Source organism: Misgurnus anguillicaudatus, chromosome 19, assembly GCF_027580225.2.
Source record: "Misgurnus anguillicaudatus chromosome 19, ASM2758022v2, whole genome shotgun sequence".
Classification (NCBI taxonomy): Eukaryota; Metazoa; Chordata; class Actinopteri; order Cypriniformes; family Cobitidae; genus Misgurnus; species Misgurnus anguillicaudatus.
The window spans coordinates 39,458,147-39,476,004 of NC_073355.2; the positions used below are offsets into that span (position 1 = coordinate 39,458,147).

A 17,858-nucleotide genomic window follows, 5' to 3' on the forward strand; every position below is an offset into this window, starting at 1 on the left:
CATCCTCTACGTTGACAAATAAGCAAGATTTTATTAAAATACAGTTCTGATAAAATTATGTTTGATACAAATCATATACATGTCCATTCTGCACAATTCAAAATTAAGCCTAATACACATTATCACCTTTTTATTTACACTGTTGCACACCAAATACAATTGCTTTTGACTTTATTTCTAATTTCAATGAGTCTTTCACTATTTTAGCTGTACTTGGATCACTGTTATCTTTACAGCTGTCTATGGGTGTTAAACAATATGACCATTAAATGAAGAAAACTACAGTAAATTGTTGAAATGGACTTTTGTATGTTTCGATGTTTGCCCTCTTGGGTGCTTTTTAAACCGTATTTAAAAACACAATATCACCTAGTTATTTGCATGCATTTCACCCCAAATACAATTATTAAAGAAACCCTTTTAATAAGATTTAATCACTTAGTATACATACGTAGCAAATTGGCAATATATGTTTAATTATCAAAATACAAATTTCCTCTTATTAATATAAGGCGATTTAAAATGTTTTTTTTTTGTGGTGAAAATTATTATTAGATCTGGTGTATGAGAAATGAAATAATGTAGTAGCATAGTTTTGTGTCTGTGCTCTTTGGCCGCATTTACACTGTCACAAAAAATCGGATTTGGTGCTCACATCTGACACAGATCGGATATTGCTGCACGTGTGTAAACACAGAAAACTTACAGAGATCCGATTTTTTCATATCCGATCTGAGCCACTTCCAAATGTGGATTTTTATCGGATATATATCCGATATCCAGACATCCGAACTGCGTCTAAACACACATATCCGATTCAGCTTGATGATGACGTCAGTGTCGCACGACTTTTTGCGCTGACCGTCATCATTTCGCACCTGAAGTAAGGAGGAGTTACACACCCCGGTACAGTAGGTGGCGGTATGCAACTGAACAAGTTGGTTGCGCTCCGCCAATAAAACCAGAAAGAGAGTGTGTAGTTACATTAGAAGACAGACGCGCGGTTTTCTGAAAACATTTCAGGAGGTAATGGATGGAAGTCAGTGGAGCCAGGAGGAGGTTTCACGCCTTATAAGTTTGTGGGGAGAGGCATCAACCCAGGCAAAATTGAATGGATCATGCCGAAATCGGGCTGTATATGAGGAGATATCGAGGGCCATGCATGATAATGGCTACAACCGAACCTGGCTGCAATGCCAGCGTAAAATTAAGAGTGTTAAAGGCAAATATAAAGAAATAAAAGATCACAACAATCGAAGTGGCCAGGATAGACTGACTTGCCCATTTTACGACCAGCTGGAACAAATTTTGGGCGATAAGCCTAGCTGCAGGCCCCCCGAAGTTCTTGACAGTTTTGAAGAACAAGATGTGATGACAGAAAAAGAGAATGATGATGATGATGATCATGTGGCCGAAGGTAAGTTAATCAACAATGGCCTTTACTTTAAATGTGTGATTATGTTAATGGTAGCGATATATAATTGTTTCTAAATTGTTACATCAGTCATTAGTTGGAAAAAAGGTAATATCAACGTTAGATAGCAAAATAAATTTAAGCTAATTGTAACGATTTTTAAGTATTGAAATTTGTATTGCTTACATGGTAAATCTAGGTTTTAGACTTATTTACATCATACAATAGTAAAAACTCCTCTTCTGACAAAAGATTGTCATTTAATGCTAAAAGCAATCCTTAAATGACTTTTTTTGTATCTCAGTAAATGAATTAATGCCGCGTTGCGCTGCCTAATGTAAACACGGACATCGGATATATGAGGCGTGTGTAAACAGGCAGGACAAAAAATCGGATATGGTCAAAAGATCGGATCTGTGCATTGAGATTTGAAGTGTAAATGCAGCCTTTGACACCTGTGGCATAATAAAAGCACATGTAGGCTACTTATGGTGTCAAGCTTAAACAGATCAATCTGTGCATCGCAAACATGACAGACTGTGTGACAGGATTCTTAGATGTTAATAATGCCAAAGGAAAGTCCATTTAATATTCAGATGTATTCAGTTTTTTCAGGAACCTTTGACCCGCCTTCTACTTTAAAATAAAAAACCCTCTTAGTCTGTTCCTCATTGGCACTCTGCAGATGTGATCTCAACATTATTTCCAACCATTTCCCCATAATTTCTTTACTGAACCATAACTTGGATACTTTGAAACTTGTTTCTCCATTCATCAAACACTGGAACAAAAATCACCTGAAGGTCCCAACATTTGAAAAAGGTTTGTTACTGTAAATGTTTTGTCTTGCAAAGGATGCCTTGCTATGTTTGAGGTGAAAAAATACTGTATGATTGTTATGTGTAAAAATGGTTATTTAACACAATTTTTGTCTTGCACATTTTTCACTTATATCCATACTTTATTTCCATTTGCCGTGCATCTAAGAATTCAGACTAAATCAGGATGTTGACCACTGGAGCTCTTATTCTCATTGTCGCCAGTAAAGTTGTCCTAGGATGGGTAAGACTGAATTGTTAATTGATATATTACTGTACGATCATCATAATAGCGACAGATATTAATGTATTATTATTTTCATTTTATTGCTATAGGATTACAGACAGGCTGTTATATCCCAATCACCAATATATCTATTAAATATGTCAGAGAGTTCAGTTGATGACCGGTATTATGGTTGTAAAGAGAAGATGGCAGACCTGGTGAAGACAAAATATCTATCTGAAGAAATCACTGCTAACATATCAGGCTTTGGAACTGCTTGGATGACCAGTGAAGGAAAGATCCCTGAACCAGAAGAAAACTTAAATAGAAACCATTTAATTGCTATTTCTGTGTACACTGGTCGTAGAGTATATAATCAATTCAATCAGGATGTTAGAAGTGGTAAACTAAAATACAAAAACCTGAAATACGCATGGTATTCACTTCACTTTTTATTGACAGAAGCAATACAGATTTTAAAGAAAACACAAGAGGGATGTAAATTAACTTATCGTGGTACCAGTGTTAAATTTAATGAGACTGTTCTGCACAAAGAGATTCGTTTTGGCTTTTTTGCGTCCTCCTCTCTTTTGATTGAAGAAGCAGTCGTATTTGGAAGTGAATCTTGTTTTGAAATTGAGACTTGTCATGGTGCTGCTGTGGAAATTTACTCTGAGTATTCTGATGAGAAAGAGGTGCTGATTCCCCCATATGAGACATTTAAAGTGACTGAAATCAAGAAGGATGACTGGTGTGAGACTGTGTTTGTGTTGGAAAGCTCTGGAATAAGAAGTGACTTAAACTGTGCAGTTGCATCAGCCGAGTCCCAGATATATCCCAGATGTCTGTCGCTGTGGCTGACTAGCTTTTACATCTTAATTCATTTCTCTTTTTTATATTAAATATAACTTTCACTTCTTATTGAGCCCCACACATAGCATGCAGGAAATCCTGACCATGAATTAAGAATTTATTCTCACAATTTACATGAGCATATTTTAACAGTTAGCTCACAACAGTGATGTGGTTACTTTGGGGCTGTTATGAACATGGGATCTATCATAGATCAGTACAAAGTGTGTGCAACAAAGTTTTGTATCAGAAAATATGACTTTTACAGTAGCTCCGATGCTGGCCATAGGCTTACAATTACCTTGTGGGAACTGGTTTGAAAAAAAAATAGTTAACATGATTGCACAATTCCTATAAAACTCAGTTCTAGGTTTAGTTGTGTAGACTCTAACTGCTTAAAAATAAGTAAAGTGTTTTACTTGTTCATTGTTTTTGAGAACCGGTCAGAGGTGTTTATTGCAACAGAGCATTGCTAACATTGTTTGTGTAACTTACTGTATACAGTATGTTCAATATATCACTCATGCCATGTTTGAACTTGTTAGCTAATAAGCTAATATGAGCTAATAAAATATGTCAAATCAATATTTCAATATGTCCAATTTTTTATAACTAATCATGTGGCAAGCAGTCATTCACTTCATTATCATATAAATATAATCATGTAATAAGTAAATTAAAAATACCTGTCTTTAGGAAACTAAGTAACATCCTACTGGATGCCAGGCCTGGTACTAGGTTTGCTGGACTGGGGGGGCAGTCAGGACTTTTGGGTGGGCAGCCATTTCTCAGCAAAAATGATTCATACACTAGCCTGGCTAACACCAGACCAGTCTCATAGAGAATGAAACATGGTCTGGGAACCATATGCTAATTTTCTCGTATTTGAGGCGTGGTTAAATGCCCAGAGCCGTTTATTGGGCGCTACGAATGTCTATCAAATGCGTCTGAATGGAGCTCATAGCCAATCGTTTCAATTATACCAGATGACGTATGTAGAGCGACATCAATTCAAACGTAAACGACTTTTCGGTTTGTGTGCACACAGCTGAAAGCTATGCAACTAAAGTGGTGGTTGTATATTGTATTGAAAAGCAACACAACTTAGTGGCACTGTGACAACTACAATACAGGCATAATGACAATATGATATTAATAAATACCACTTACCATTTATTAGTTAATTGTATTTCGTCAACGACGATGCCTAGCAGGTTGGTCCTATAAAACTCCATGGTTATCATGTCTTGCCATATTCAAACATCCTTCTTGGATATAAAAATTGGTTAACACCAAAAGTTGCTCTTTTCTTATAATAAACTTGCGTTCAAAACTACTTCAAAAACTATCTAAGGCTGCATTGAAAAATAACTTTGCGTCTGCTGCCATGTGGTAAAAAACAGAACTGCTTCAGTTTGTCGCATAGACGTCATCATCGTCTTGCTGCCCCTCTCCGTTCTATGATTGGTTCCCCTATTTCAGGGGCAAAAAAGGTCCATAGTTTCCATGCTAGATTTGTAGCGTGATTAAATTTGCATGCAAGGCAGCATGGGGAAACCCAGGCTATTCATACACTAAAATGATAGATGTTTCAATCCAATTTTATTTTGCATCTGTTTTATAATAAAGGGCCATTCATGTCCTATTGCACGTTCAAATTTCACATTTTAAATGTAGATGCCCCGCAAATGCTATAAGATATATAAATAATAATAATAATGATAATCATATGTTTCATTTCTATAGCGCCTTTCCCTTGCTTAAGGACACTTTACAAAGACAGTTATAATACAGCAAACATTATACACGGAAAGAGAATAAAGAATAGATAGATAAGTTAGATAGACAGACAGACAGAGGCAGACATTCATGTCTCTAACGACCTAAAATGAGCATCATCCACGCAAACGGTTTAAACGAAATGTTATTTTTACGTGTTGCATTCTTATCATCAATCTTTAATAATTTATCATTGTTAATTGTAACAACAATTACATGCTGTTTTAGTGTAATTACAACACTGTTCTGTAGATTAAAAAGCGTCTTTTGACAGTCTAAGGGGGCGTGCACACCAACGCTTTTACGCCCGCGGCCGGCGCATGTTTTCAATTGTTTCCAATGGAAGCTCTGCGTTTTTCAAATAAGCCAGCAGCTAGCGGGTTTTTTCCGCGCTGAAAACCGGCACTCGCCATTTTTTCCGCGCCCGGCGCTGAGCGTCCAGAGTTGAAAGAAATTCAACTTTGGGAGAAAAGCTCCGCTCGTCAATGTCAGTTCTCACACGGCAGCCCAATTACAGTGGAAGAAGGGCGGGACATTACCACAGCAACCAACCGGCTCACAGCTGAAGTATCACAGCTACCAAAGCGCTCAGCTGAAGAAAGCTGGCACTGAAAAACAGCTGGTATTCGCCGTCCTCAAGGCGTTTTCAGCCGCGTTTAAAAGTTTTGGTGTGTCCAGCCCCTAACAGCCTAAGACAAAGCTGTCAAACAACAAACAAAAACTGTTGCTTGTTCATTATCTTGTGGTAAACTGTAGAGGATCTTATGAATCAGGCATTACATTATATGATGTCTGATCAGCCTCTCAAAACACTGAGGATGGGTGAAAAATCAGGCGCCGGTCATTGATTTAAGCATGTCATATTAGCCTGCTTTTGTATGGGCACAATGATAGATGTTTTAAAGCACCACAGAAAATATCTGTTATAAAGAGTTAACACAACCATGATAACCAGAAAACTACGATGACCCTTGCAGTAACTGGCAAACTTTTATTAATAAGGTACTGGAATATATATATACTTTAGTGTAATACTTTCGAATAACTAGGTTTAAAACAGATGTTAAAATGACTAATTTTTTGAAAGAAAAAAATATACCTCAAAAACCTTTTCCTTCCTTTTTAGTCAATGTGTCATGCTGAACCTGTATGTTTATCTTCTTGTTAACCATAGTCTCTCACTATTCTCATCACATGATATCCAACATACTTATTCTCATCACAGGCTTTCTGATAATTTAACAACACTTTATTTTAAGTAATGTTTCAATTACAAATATTTAATACAAACCTGCATACTATCAAATTATAACCATTCCAAATAATTTAACAAAAATCTTGATTTTAATGTGGAATGCAGGATGGACAGACACGATTTCAAAATTGGGTTTGTTTTTAAACTGTGACTGTGGGTTGTTTTTTCCATGGGTTAAATTGTATTTGTGCATAAATTATATTCAAGTGGTTAATGCACATTATTATACATTAATCAGTTTAATATGAACTAATGATGAGTTAAGCTATTTACTAATCAATAACTAACTGTAACTATGTTATGAGTCATATGAATTCATGCATGAATTACACCCACATTAACTACACATTAATACATGTTTGTTAGTTAATGCATTATTTAACACTTTGCGTACCCCATATCAAACATGCTCTCTAGAAGAACAAAACAACTTTTGTTTATGCAAAATGTTTAGGTTTGTAATGCAAAACTGTTTATACATTTGCTCCTGCAGCTGAGCTAAAAATATTGAATGGCACTGGATTTCTTGCAACATTTACCGTTAACCTTAATCATTAAATGTACAATTATGCATTAATAATTAAAATTAGTTCCACTGCTGCCATTAAGAGTGACAGACGCTATTCTTTCTAAATTTAAATCAGTGTTAGCCTACAGACGATGGTTATTGTGTGAACTGGCTCGTCTTATTATCAAAATGCACATACAGTATCTGTCTTGTTCTTCTTTTAAGCCATTATTACCCCTTACAAATGTCTGACCAATTTTCACATTTGCTCCTCTCCTTTAAAACCACCAAAAATTAGGATTTTGATGAGCTGAATTTGTATAGAATGTGTAATTGATAACTTTTTAACAGTGTACCCCCCTCCAGGAAAACTCCTACACTATAATACATTAACAAGTCATTAATTTATGTTAGATTATGATAAGTTAGTAATGATGTACCCCCTTAAGTAAAGTCATGACCTAATCATACATTAACAAATCATGAATTTATGTTAGTTTATGAGTAGTTAACGGTGAGTTAGTAATGATGTGCCCCCTCAAGTAAAGTCATGACCTAATCATACCATAACAAATCATGAATTTATGTTAGTTTATGAGTAGTTAACGATGAGTTAGTAATGATGTGCCCCCTTAAGTAAAGTCATGACCTAATCATGCATTAACAAATCATGAATTTATGTTAGTTTATGAGTAGTTAACGATGAGTTACTAATGATGTGCCCCCTCAAGTAAAGTAATGACCTAATCAGATTATAACAAATCATGAATTTATGTTAGTTTATTAGTAGTTAACGATGAGTTAGTAATGATGTGCCCCCTCAAGTAAAGTCATGACCTAATCATGCATTAACAAATCATGAATTTATATTAGTTTATGAGTAGCTTCGCATCTAAGATTGCTGCAGATATAAGTTACCCAGTGGCGGAGGCAGAAAGTGTTTTTGATGTGTGGGCATCCATATATCTGCGGGCCAGAAAAATTCACATAATTTTTTTTAACTTGCGTTAATTGGGAAGATAAAATGACTGTGTTTTTTTCTGTCAGTTTTGTACATTTTAAGATGGAATTACGTTATTCAATCTAACTGTATTACGATCGGCGGTCTCTCAAACAGAAGGTTGCATCCTCCAGAGGTCGGATATGCAGGCTGCATATGTCATTAAGCCTGGTTTATTTAAGTTAAATAAGCATTACATTCGCAAGTCATAAGCATATTACAACGATTTACGTTGAACTATTTAAGCATTAAGCATTTATTTAGCTAACTGCCCGTGGCTTACCTAAGCACTGGTTCTGAAACATAGAGGACCCAGAAGCAAAAAATTCAACACTGCTTTATTGAAAATCAACTTAACCGTCCAGTCGGGCCGTCGAGTCCCGAGCCACCAAGAGCGAGTTAACTTTAGTGTTGCTGGTGTACACCGTTTTTATTTAGGAGTCTTTTCTTTACCGCAGTGATCCACGCATTCAATGTATTTCCATTAATCTGATTGGGTGGGCAAGCTGTCAATCCACCCGTAGATCCGCCCCTGGCTAAACGCTGATCCTGATACAATGCGAAAAATTAAATAAACAATAATTAAAATAACATCAAGATAACATTTTAATAGCTTTCACAAATAAACTGGTATGATTTGACGTTTGATGGTCTCTATATGAACACTATACATTTGCCATTTTGACTTTGGTTAACATGTTTGTCATTTCTGATGAATAGTCAGAATGATTTTAACTGAAATATTTTGACAGCACCAAAAGCAGCAGACCACAAGTGCAATGAGCGGGCAGGCAGCCTGTTGTAGGCTGTAACGTTTACATCCACCTTCCTTTTGATTTTGCAATCTACATTGACAAGCACACAAAAAATAGGGAACAATTATCTTACATAATAAAATACTTTAACTACCTGCTATTGTGGTATTGTGAGCATATGAATTTGAAAAATATATTTTGTTTCTAAAATTATAAGTGGAACATTTTATGCATCTTTATTTGACCTCAAACAAAGCATCAGATCCTGCGAACCGTTGGGAACCACTGTTCTAGAGCATGTTTGATTTTGGTTACACAAAGTGTTAATTAATGCATTAACTAACAAACATGTATTAATGTGTAGATAAGGTGGCTGTAATTCAGGCATGAATTCATATGACTCATGACATAGTTATGGTTAGTTATTAATTAGTACATGGCTTAACTTATCATTACTTCATATTAAAGTAATTATTAATTTATGTATTAGTACATGATTATTCATGAACTGTTATTGTAAAGTGTTACCGATTTTCACATAGTTTAGCTGGTTTAAAGCAAGCTTGTTCGAGGGAGGTTTTGATAACTTTTTACGTGATCAAGCTGGTTTTACCTGCACTCTAGAAATGGCTGGGTTATTTTGGACCCATGTTGGGTTGTAGTTATGCAACCATAGTTTATAATAACCAGCAGTTGGGTTAAAACAACCTGGTATTGGGTCAATTTGTTCTGTCCTACAATTATCCAACGTGAGTCAAAATAACACAGCAATTTTCAGAGTGTGGCAAGGTGGTGACTCAGCTAAAGCTCAACCACGCAAGAACCGACCAGCTACAGGTACTTCCATGTTCCAGCTTAAACCCGCTAAGACCAACGTGTGTGCTAAGTCTGGTTATAGCTGGTTTTTAGCAGGGGTATTTTTGCAAAAAAATATATCTGACTGAAGTGCTTGTATTGAAATATTTTACTCTTTTATATTCTACCCAGTTTATGTTTCTACAAAAACTATGTTAGATGATAAGACACTTCATTTTGTGAGAAAAAGGCACTGGTACAGAGCCTGTGTGCATGTGTGTTTGTTTCCATGGTAACAGATCAGCAAGTTATTTTTTAATAATAAAGTTAGATAATAAATAATAGTGTCACAGCACAAGTTTTGTTACACAAATCTAGATTTACAGTATGTTTCTGCAACCTGAGCAAACTACAGTAACTTGCTTTAAATTGACTTGGTAAAGTATGTGTCAGGGCCCTGTTTTCCCTCATGGACTTGATTTACAGTAAACTTTTATTTGTCTTTAATAAAGTATTTGGCAAACAACTAATACTTACAATTACTGGGATTTACAATAACGTTTACATGCATGTTCAATTCTCAAAACACCACAATTTACTCTATACAGTCATTACCGTGCTCCACATAAATCATTGATCTTTTATCTTTTTATATGAACTGAGATATTTCTGTAAAGCTGCTTTGCTGCAAAACACAAACCTTCATAGAAGAGCTATTGAAATAAATTTGAATTTGCTGACTGACCGTTGCTGTGTTGAGCTGACTTTTCAAGTCATGTTTAATTATGTTGTTAAGCAAAAGGATTTGCTGTAACTACACTGTAAAAAAACGCGTCTTTGTTGAATCAACAAATATTTTTAAATTAGTTTGACTTGTAAAATCAAGTTGAAATTGTTTAACTTAATTTAAGTCAACTTTTTACTAGAAAATAGTAGGTTGAATTGACTTGCAAAATTAAGTTGTTTTAACTACATGCTGCATTTTTACAATGTACATATTTCAACTCTTTGAATGTCTCTCATGTTATATTCGTGCCTGAGACAAAGCTGTCAAACCACGGACAGAAACTGTTGCTTGTTCATTACCTGTGGCAAAGTTTAGCCCCTCTTTATTGACAGCAGGCCACATAAGCGGATCATTATGTTTTATTTACATATTAAATAGTTGGAGATACAGAAAGTGCTAAACCTGGTTACTTTCCATGAATGCTACTTTCCTATTTTCTACTTTTTAAATGCTTTTTGAGCCTCCCAGATCATAAACAATTATTAGATCTGTTGTATGAGAAGTTTAATAAGAATGTTGTTTCACCTGTAAGAATGAGAATTAAATAATACAAATATTGTTAAATTAGAATGAAAAAGCTGAAATATAAATGCTGTAATTGAACACCTGTGGCACATTACCGTCACCTGTACCTATGGTGTGAAGTAAACATGTAGCTTAAAACAAGTGAAGGATCTTAATGTCAATGGCCATGTGATTTTAAACACAGCATTCAAAAGAGCAAACAGTGATCATAAGCCATGTGCTTTCACAGAAAAACACAACACAATTCAAGGACATAAACACAGAAGAGATTAAGCATAAAATTTAGGTCCTGGCACAAGAACCAAGATAGTTTCTTGCACTTTAAGTAATGGACAACATTTAAAGGCGGAGTCCACGATGTTTGAAAGCCAATGTTGATATTTGAAATCACCTAAACAAACACGCACCCTACCCCAATAGAATCTGGACCTTCTGTTGATAGACCCGCCCCACACATACGCAACCCGGCAAGGATGTCGGTTATTAGACACGCTCCTTACTGCTGAAGTGTGTTTTGGTAGTCGGCCCGTCTCCTTTTCCAAAGCGTTTTTCAAACATCGTGGACTCCGCCTTTAACCTCTCGACGCGCACTAGATGTCAGTTTTTTTAACGCTGCCAACAATATCTATATATCCTACTGTTTACAAACAATAATAATATTAACATTACTATACATCGTTTAAAAGGTCTATGGGTTTCGTATCAGTGTATAGTCTCTGTTTTGAGATACATATGCTGTAGCATCATAAATATAGTATTTTGTGACAGAAGTCCAGATGACAACATGCAAAATATAAACGCAAGTCCTTACCTTTGTGTTTGTATAACGATCACTAATCGAATCCAATCTGTTTCAGATGTGTATATGAGAGTTCCGTTGCAAAACGAGATAACTACCGCTTTTTTAATTGTTCAGAAATCTCGTTTTTGGTTGTGCATTCCAATTAATTTCAATGCAACTGCAGCTGGTTTGTTTCGATTTAAACCTTCATAACTTAAAAAATACAGCTAAGTAGCGCCATAAAACAAAATAATAACATGATAACATAATAATTTATCTCGTTTTGCAACGAAACTCTTCATATATATATATATATATATATATATATATATATATATATATATACTTTAGTGTAATACTTTCGAATAACCAGGTTGAAAACAGATGTTAAAATGACTAAAAGGTATTTTTTAAAAGAAAAAAATACACCTCAAAAGCCTTTTCCTTCCTCTTTAGTCAATGTGTCAAGTCAGTGTATTATGCTGAACCTGTATGTTTATCTTCTTGTTAACCATATTCTCTCACCATTCTTATCACGCGATATCCAACATACTTATGTGTGAATAACCCAAAAAAACTCTCCAATAAAATACATCCAATGACATTTTTTGTCCACAAATGCGTATAATCAGTGAAATATAGATATTGTCCAATGTTTACATCAGTTTACACATGAACGTCTTGTAATAGAATATAATATACAATCTGAGGACTATTTACATTGTAACACTTGTATATGAGATTACACTCCCATTCAAAACCGCGGTTAAACATTGTTTCTAAAAGTAGGCGGTGTCAGGAATCAGGACACAGAGAACCCAAATGCAGACACGGATAAGGACAAAATAATCATTCATTGAACAAAACTGCAAACAAAACCCACGATGGGGCAAACAAGCAGGGCAAACACTAAACTATACAGAACTACACTAAACATGACATATAAACAAAACACTAAACTTAAACTAGAACACACTACACTTAACTTAAACAGGAACACACACTGGAAACACTTGACTGGCAAGACCAACGTAGTAAAACAGATGAACCCGCATTGGACAACAAACACAAGGACTCTTAAATAGGGAGAAAGTAAGTTACAAACACCTGGAAAATAATCACAAGTAAGGGATCGGGGACAAAGTGACGAGACCTGGGAAATGCGTGGTCAGAATAAGTCAATACAAAAACCACGCATCTCCCACATGAAACATCGTACTGTCAGAACCCTGCCATGCTGACTAGATCTAAATACAAACAAGGATCTGGCAGGATTCTGACAGGCGGGAGTATACTACATAATATCCAAACAGCGCTGTCAAATATCGTGACGTCATCTGACTCGCTCATTCCTCCAATGACTTCATGGAAAATATTGATAGACAGAACATGTAGCCAATTAGATAACGAATCCAACGTTTTATTTCCTAGTGTGGAAATGGCATTTTATACGCTAACATAATGATAAATAAAAATAAGAATGAACGTGTATGCATGTAAACAAAAGACTTTTATTTTGGGGCTGACTGGCACTTAGAAAAGGCACTAGTCTTACAAAAACTCTTGCAAGAATTTGGGCCTATTGACCCCAAACGTGAAATATAACTTCTTCCGACTTGTGGCTTTGGCATCATTGCATTTCTAGGTTTCAGACACATATTTATCATTAAGATTTTTTGTATTAATGTTATGCAAAAAAAAATGTATTACAATGTACTTCAGCCTCTCTAGCTTTTTCATTTTTATCTTAAAATAATTTTGAAACCTGGAAAATGAAGCTCAAAGTGTCTTCTTTCTAATGATACCACAAAATACCTCTTTCTAATGATCTTTACAAACATCCTTACTCAGACAGAAAAAAAATGCGATGTAATTCTCAAATGCTCATTTAAATTCAGACGTGCTCAGTTTTCTTAAGAACTGATGATGTTTTCTTCGTACTGGCTGTTTTTGAACCGCCTACTACTTCATAAAAAGTATAAAAGTTTGTTCTTCGTGTGAGTTTGTTCCTCATTGCTACTCTTTCTTCATGCACAGGTATACAGGTATGATATCTCAACATACACTTTTAAACTTATTTATCAAATCCTGTCATAATCACCTGATTAGATATTCACAGAAATATGCTTGCTTTAAAAACTAAAAATGTTTCAAATGTCTCTTTCAACAAAATGTTAAAAATAAAAACTTAAAACAGTGTTGCACAGTTTAGTATTGTAGCACAATGTTGTATTTGTTGTCTTTTGCTGTTTCTCTGACTGTATTATACTCATTCCTGATCTCCATTCATTGTTCATCTGAGGATTGAGACTAAATCATGATGTTGACCACTGCAGCTCTTATTCTCATTGTCACCAGTAAAGTTGTCCTAGGACAGGTAAGCTTGAATTAAGAGTATGTATATTACTGTACAATCATGATTATATTATTACTAAGGTTATTATCATTTTTGGATAATGTAATCATTGGATACAGGATGACAGACTGGCTGTTAAAAGACAGAGATATCCATTGAATATGGCAGAGGATTCAGTTGATAATCTGTATGAAGGCTGTACAGAGAAGATGGAAAAATTGGTGGAGACAAAATATCTACCTGAAGAAATCACTGCTAACATATCAGGCTTTGGAACAGTTTGGGAAAACAGTGAAAATAACATCCCTGGACCAAAAGACAATCTGAAAAGAAACCATTTAATTGCCATTTCTGTGTATACTGGTGTTATAGTATACAGTAAATTTAATCAGGATGTTAGGACCGGTAAACAGAAATACAAAGACAAGACATACAAATGGTACTCGCTTCATTTTTGGTTGACACAAGCAATACAGACTCTAAAGAAGACTGAAAAGGGATGCAAGTCAACTTATCGTGGTACCAATGTTACATTTGATGGTGTCAATAACACAGAGATTCGTTTTGGCTCATTTGCGTCCTCCTCTCTTGATCGTAAAGCAACAATTGCTTTCGGAACTGAATCTTGTTTTGAAATCGAGACTTGTCACGGTGCTGATGTGTCAAAGTACTCCCAGTTTCCTAATCAGAAAGAGGTGTTGATTCCCCCGTATGAGACATTTAATATCACTGATATCAGGAACGGTCAGAAGGGTGACTGGTGTAATACTGTGTTTGTGTTGGAAAGCTCTGGAATAAGAAGTGACTTAAACTGTGCAGTGGCATCAGCCGATTCCTAGATATATCTCTTTCGCTGTGGCTGACCAGCTTTTACATCTTCGTTCATTTCTCTTTTTTATATTAAATATAACTTTCACTTCTTATAGAGCTCCACACATAACATGCAGGAAAAAATGATATCCTGGCCATGAATTTGTCAGGATCCTGCCTGAATCTTGTTTTGTATTATATCTAGTCATGTTGGTAGGGTCCTGACAGTACAATGTTTTGTGTGGGAAATGCATGGTCTCAATGACCTCGTTAACATGTACACCAATAATGCGATTATTTCCAATAATCAGAGTAAGGACTTAATCGCAGTAAGACGTTACATGACTGGAGCTAACCTCTTCACGTCTGTTTTCATGCAGTTTTTATTTTCGGATTATTCACACATATGCAGAGCACAAATGATGAACTCGCATATAACTATATACATTGTTATAATATTCACATTATAACGTTAACTATAAAAATATAGTTTTGAAAATGTTTTTATATTTAAGATAATAGAGGAGTTCACACCATAACTATAACGAAACACCTGTTCCCCTCATAACTCCCTATTTAATGTCCTTGTGTTTGATGTTCTTCACTCGTGCGTTTTTTTCTTGCTACCCGAGTTTTGTGACCAATTTATCCCTAGTCTAGTTTAGTGTCAAGTTTAATCTAGTCCAGTTAGTATTTTGTATTTCAGCCTTGTTTCATGTTCTTTGCCCCATCGTGGATTATTGTTTTGCTGTTTTCTCATTTTGTTTAATAAAGTGTACATTGTGTTTCTACCCGTGTCTGCACTTGGGTTCATCTTGAATTAAGAATTTATTCCCACGATTTATCAGTGGTGGAAAGAGTACTGGATTTTTATACTTTAAAAAATACAGTAAAAGTATTGCTACTTAGGATGTAATTCACTTGAGTACAAGTAAAAGTACTGAAAAATAATATGACTCAAGTAAGAGTAAATAAGTAGTTACTGCGTTACAAAGTACTTTGATAAACCAAGAAAACTTTTAGAAGTGCCAGTATAAAAGACAGAACTACAAAGTTTTTTAACTAACAACATTTATTGAAAAATAGGACTTGTAGGAATAGTAGTTGAATCCATCATGTTTAAATTACTCAAGTAAAAGTATCACAATTTAATTGTACTCAAAAAAGTAGAAAAAATAAAGTACTTTAACGAAAGTATTTACTTTCCACCCCTGCGATTTATTAATACATGAGCATATTTTAACAGTTAGCTCACAACAGCAATGATGTGGTAACTTTGGGGCTGGCATTGAAACTATCATAGATCAGTACAAAGTGTATGCAACAAGAATTTGTGTCAGAAAAGATGTAATGACTTTAACAGTAGCTCCTATGCTGGCCATAGGCTTATACGATTAACTTGTGGGAGCCGGTATGAAAAAAATTTTTTTAGATTACATTATTGCACAATTCAGACAACCTTGTGTTGTGTACACTCAAACGCCTATAAAATCTAACTGCTTAAAGTTAAGTATATTGTTTTACTTGTTTTTTGTTTTTTTTAGAACTGGTCAGGTGTTTATTGCAACAGAGCATTTTTTTTGTGTAACTTTGTAACACGGGTGCTTTAATGAAAGCGGAGAAGAGGTGAATCCATGTGCAAAAGGTGTTTTATTAGTAAAATCCCAAAAGGGCCAGCAAACAAATCCAACAGGGTAAATCATACAATCATAATCCAAATATCAGGCTAAAGTTCAGGGCAGGCAGCAAAGCAGGCAAAATCCAAAATACAGGCAATAGTCAAAAACAGGCAGATACAGATAAACAGAAAACAGATTAAGACAGGTAGCAAAATAACAGGCTGGGCTTACTATTGTAATATTCAGCCAGGAGCAGGTGTACAGGAAGTGCTTATATACAAAAACAGACAGGAAGTGTGAAATGTGACATGGCATAATCAATTTCAAAATAAAAGCCGGAACAGAACAGAGTATCAAAATCCTAATAACAAAAATACACAGAACAAAACCTTACAAACTTACTGTATACAGTATGTTCAATGTATCACTCATGCCTCATGCCATGTTTGAACTTGTTAGCTAATAAGCTAATATGAGCTAATAAAATATTTCAAATCAATATTTCAATATGTCCAAATATTTTTTTATAGCTAATCATGTGGCAAGCCGTCATTCACTTCATTATCATAAATATAATCATGTGATAAGTAAATTAAAATACAAGTCTTTAGGAAACTAATTTGCTATAACATCCAACTAGATGCCAGACCCGGTACTAGGCTTGCTGGACTGGGGTGCAGTCAGGATTTTTGGGTGGGCAGCCATTTCTCAACAAAAATGATTCATACACTAGCCTGGCTAACACCAGACCAGTCTCTTAGAGAATGAGACATGGTCTGGGAACCATATGCTCATTTCCTCGTATTTGAGGCGTGGTTTACGAATGCCCAGAGCCGTTTATTGGGCGTACGAATGTCTATCAAATGCGTCTGTATGGAGCTCATAGCCAATCGTTTCAATTATACCAGATGACGTATGTAGAGCGACATGAATTCAAACATAAACAACCTTTATCGGTACGTTTGCACACAGCTGAAAGCTATGCAACTAAACCGGTAGCTGTATATTGTATACAGTATTGTATACATATATTGTATTCACCTTATTCCGCCACGCCCCTTTTTAATTCTTCGCTCTTCTGCATTTTGTCAACCGACTTCCGCTGCTAATATGGCACAGTGCATTCGGTGGTTAGTTTGGTGGTTAGAAGATTGTTTGTAGTTCACTATAACTTTAGCGAAATGACAAATATCGCTACTGCTGTAAATGTTTTAAATGAAGAGCACGGTTAAAACTTCATACGACGCTCGGATAGACTTATATTGTCCCATCAATCGTCTCGTGGTTAGACAATATGAAGCGGCCGTGGCAAATAACCTGGCATATTTAATTACCTCGTCCTGTCAGGAGTTGATGGAGCAGCATTGAAAATTATTAAAAGTATGTCTACCAATATTTACCAATATGATCACATAGTAAAGGTTTAATATAACTGCACAACATCTGATCACATTGTAAAGGCTTAATATAAATGCACAACATCTGATCACACTGTAAATATTTTATATCACTGCATGACATCTGATCACATATGAAGGTTTAATGTAACTTTACAACAGGTAAAGCAAGACCACCCTG

General features: G+C 35.3%; 3 protein-coding genes across 3 annotated transcripts in view; all 3 read left to right on the forward strand.

Moving 5' to 3' along the window:
• LOC141349278 (Fc receptor-like protein 5) overlaps window positions 1–17,858 on the forward strand; it is a 185,980-nt gene that overhangs the window by 17,214 nt on the left and 150,908 nt on the right. The gene's annotated exons all lie outside the window — the stretch shown is intronic.
• Window positions 2,095–3,642, forward strand: LOC129421039 (ecto-ADP-ribosyltransferase 5-like). The gene is made up of 3 exons (XM_073857602.1): window positions 2,095–2,236; window positions 2,402–2,476; window positions 2,569–3,642. The coding sequence occupies exons 2-3, from the start codon at window positions 2,420–2,422 to the stop codon at window positions 3,358–3,360; spliced, it is 849 nt and encodes a 282-aa protein (XP_073713703.1). The 5' UTR covers window positions 2,095–2,236; window positions 2,402–2,419; the 3' UTR covers window positions 3,361–3,642.
• LOC129425656 (NAD(P)(+)--arginine ADP-ribosyltransferase 1-like) lies at window positions 13,973–14,901 on the forward strand. Its single transcript, XM_073857608.1, has one exon. The coding sequence runs from the start codon at window positions 14,013–14,015 to the stop codon at window positions 14,688–14,690; it is 678 nt and encodes a 225-aa protein (XP_073713709.1). The 5' UTR covers window positions 13,973–14,012; the 3' UTR covers window positions 14,691–14,901.

What these genes read in the sequence shown, in the direction of transcription:
- LOC129421039 (XM_073857602.1), top strand. Translation starts at nt 2,420, where the DNA reads ATGTTGACCACTGGAGCTCTTATTCTCATTGTCGCCAGTAAAGTTGTC. An exon ending in GTAAAGTTGTCCTAGGATGG is followed by an intron (nt 2,477 to 2,568) that starts GTAAGACTGAAT and finishes TTATTGCTATAG; the next exon opens with GATTACAGACAGGCTGTTAT.
- LOC129425656 (XM_073857608.1), top strand. Translation starts at nt 14,013, where the DNA reads ATGGCAGAGGATTCAGTTGATAATCTGTATGAAGGCTGTACAGAGAAG.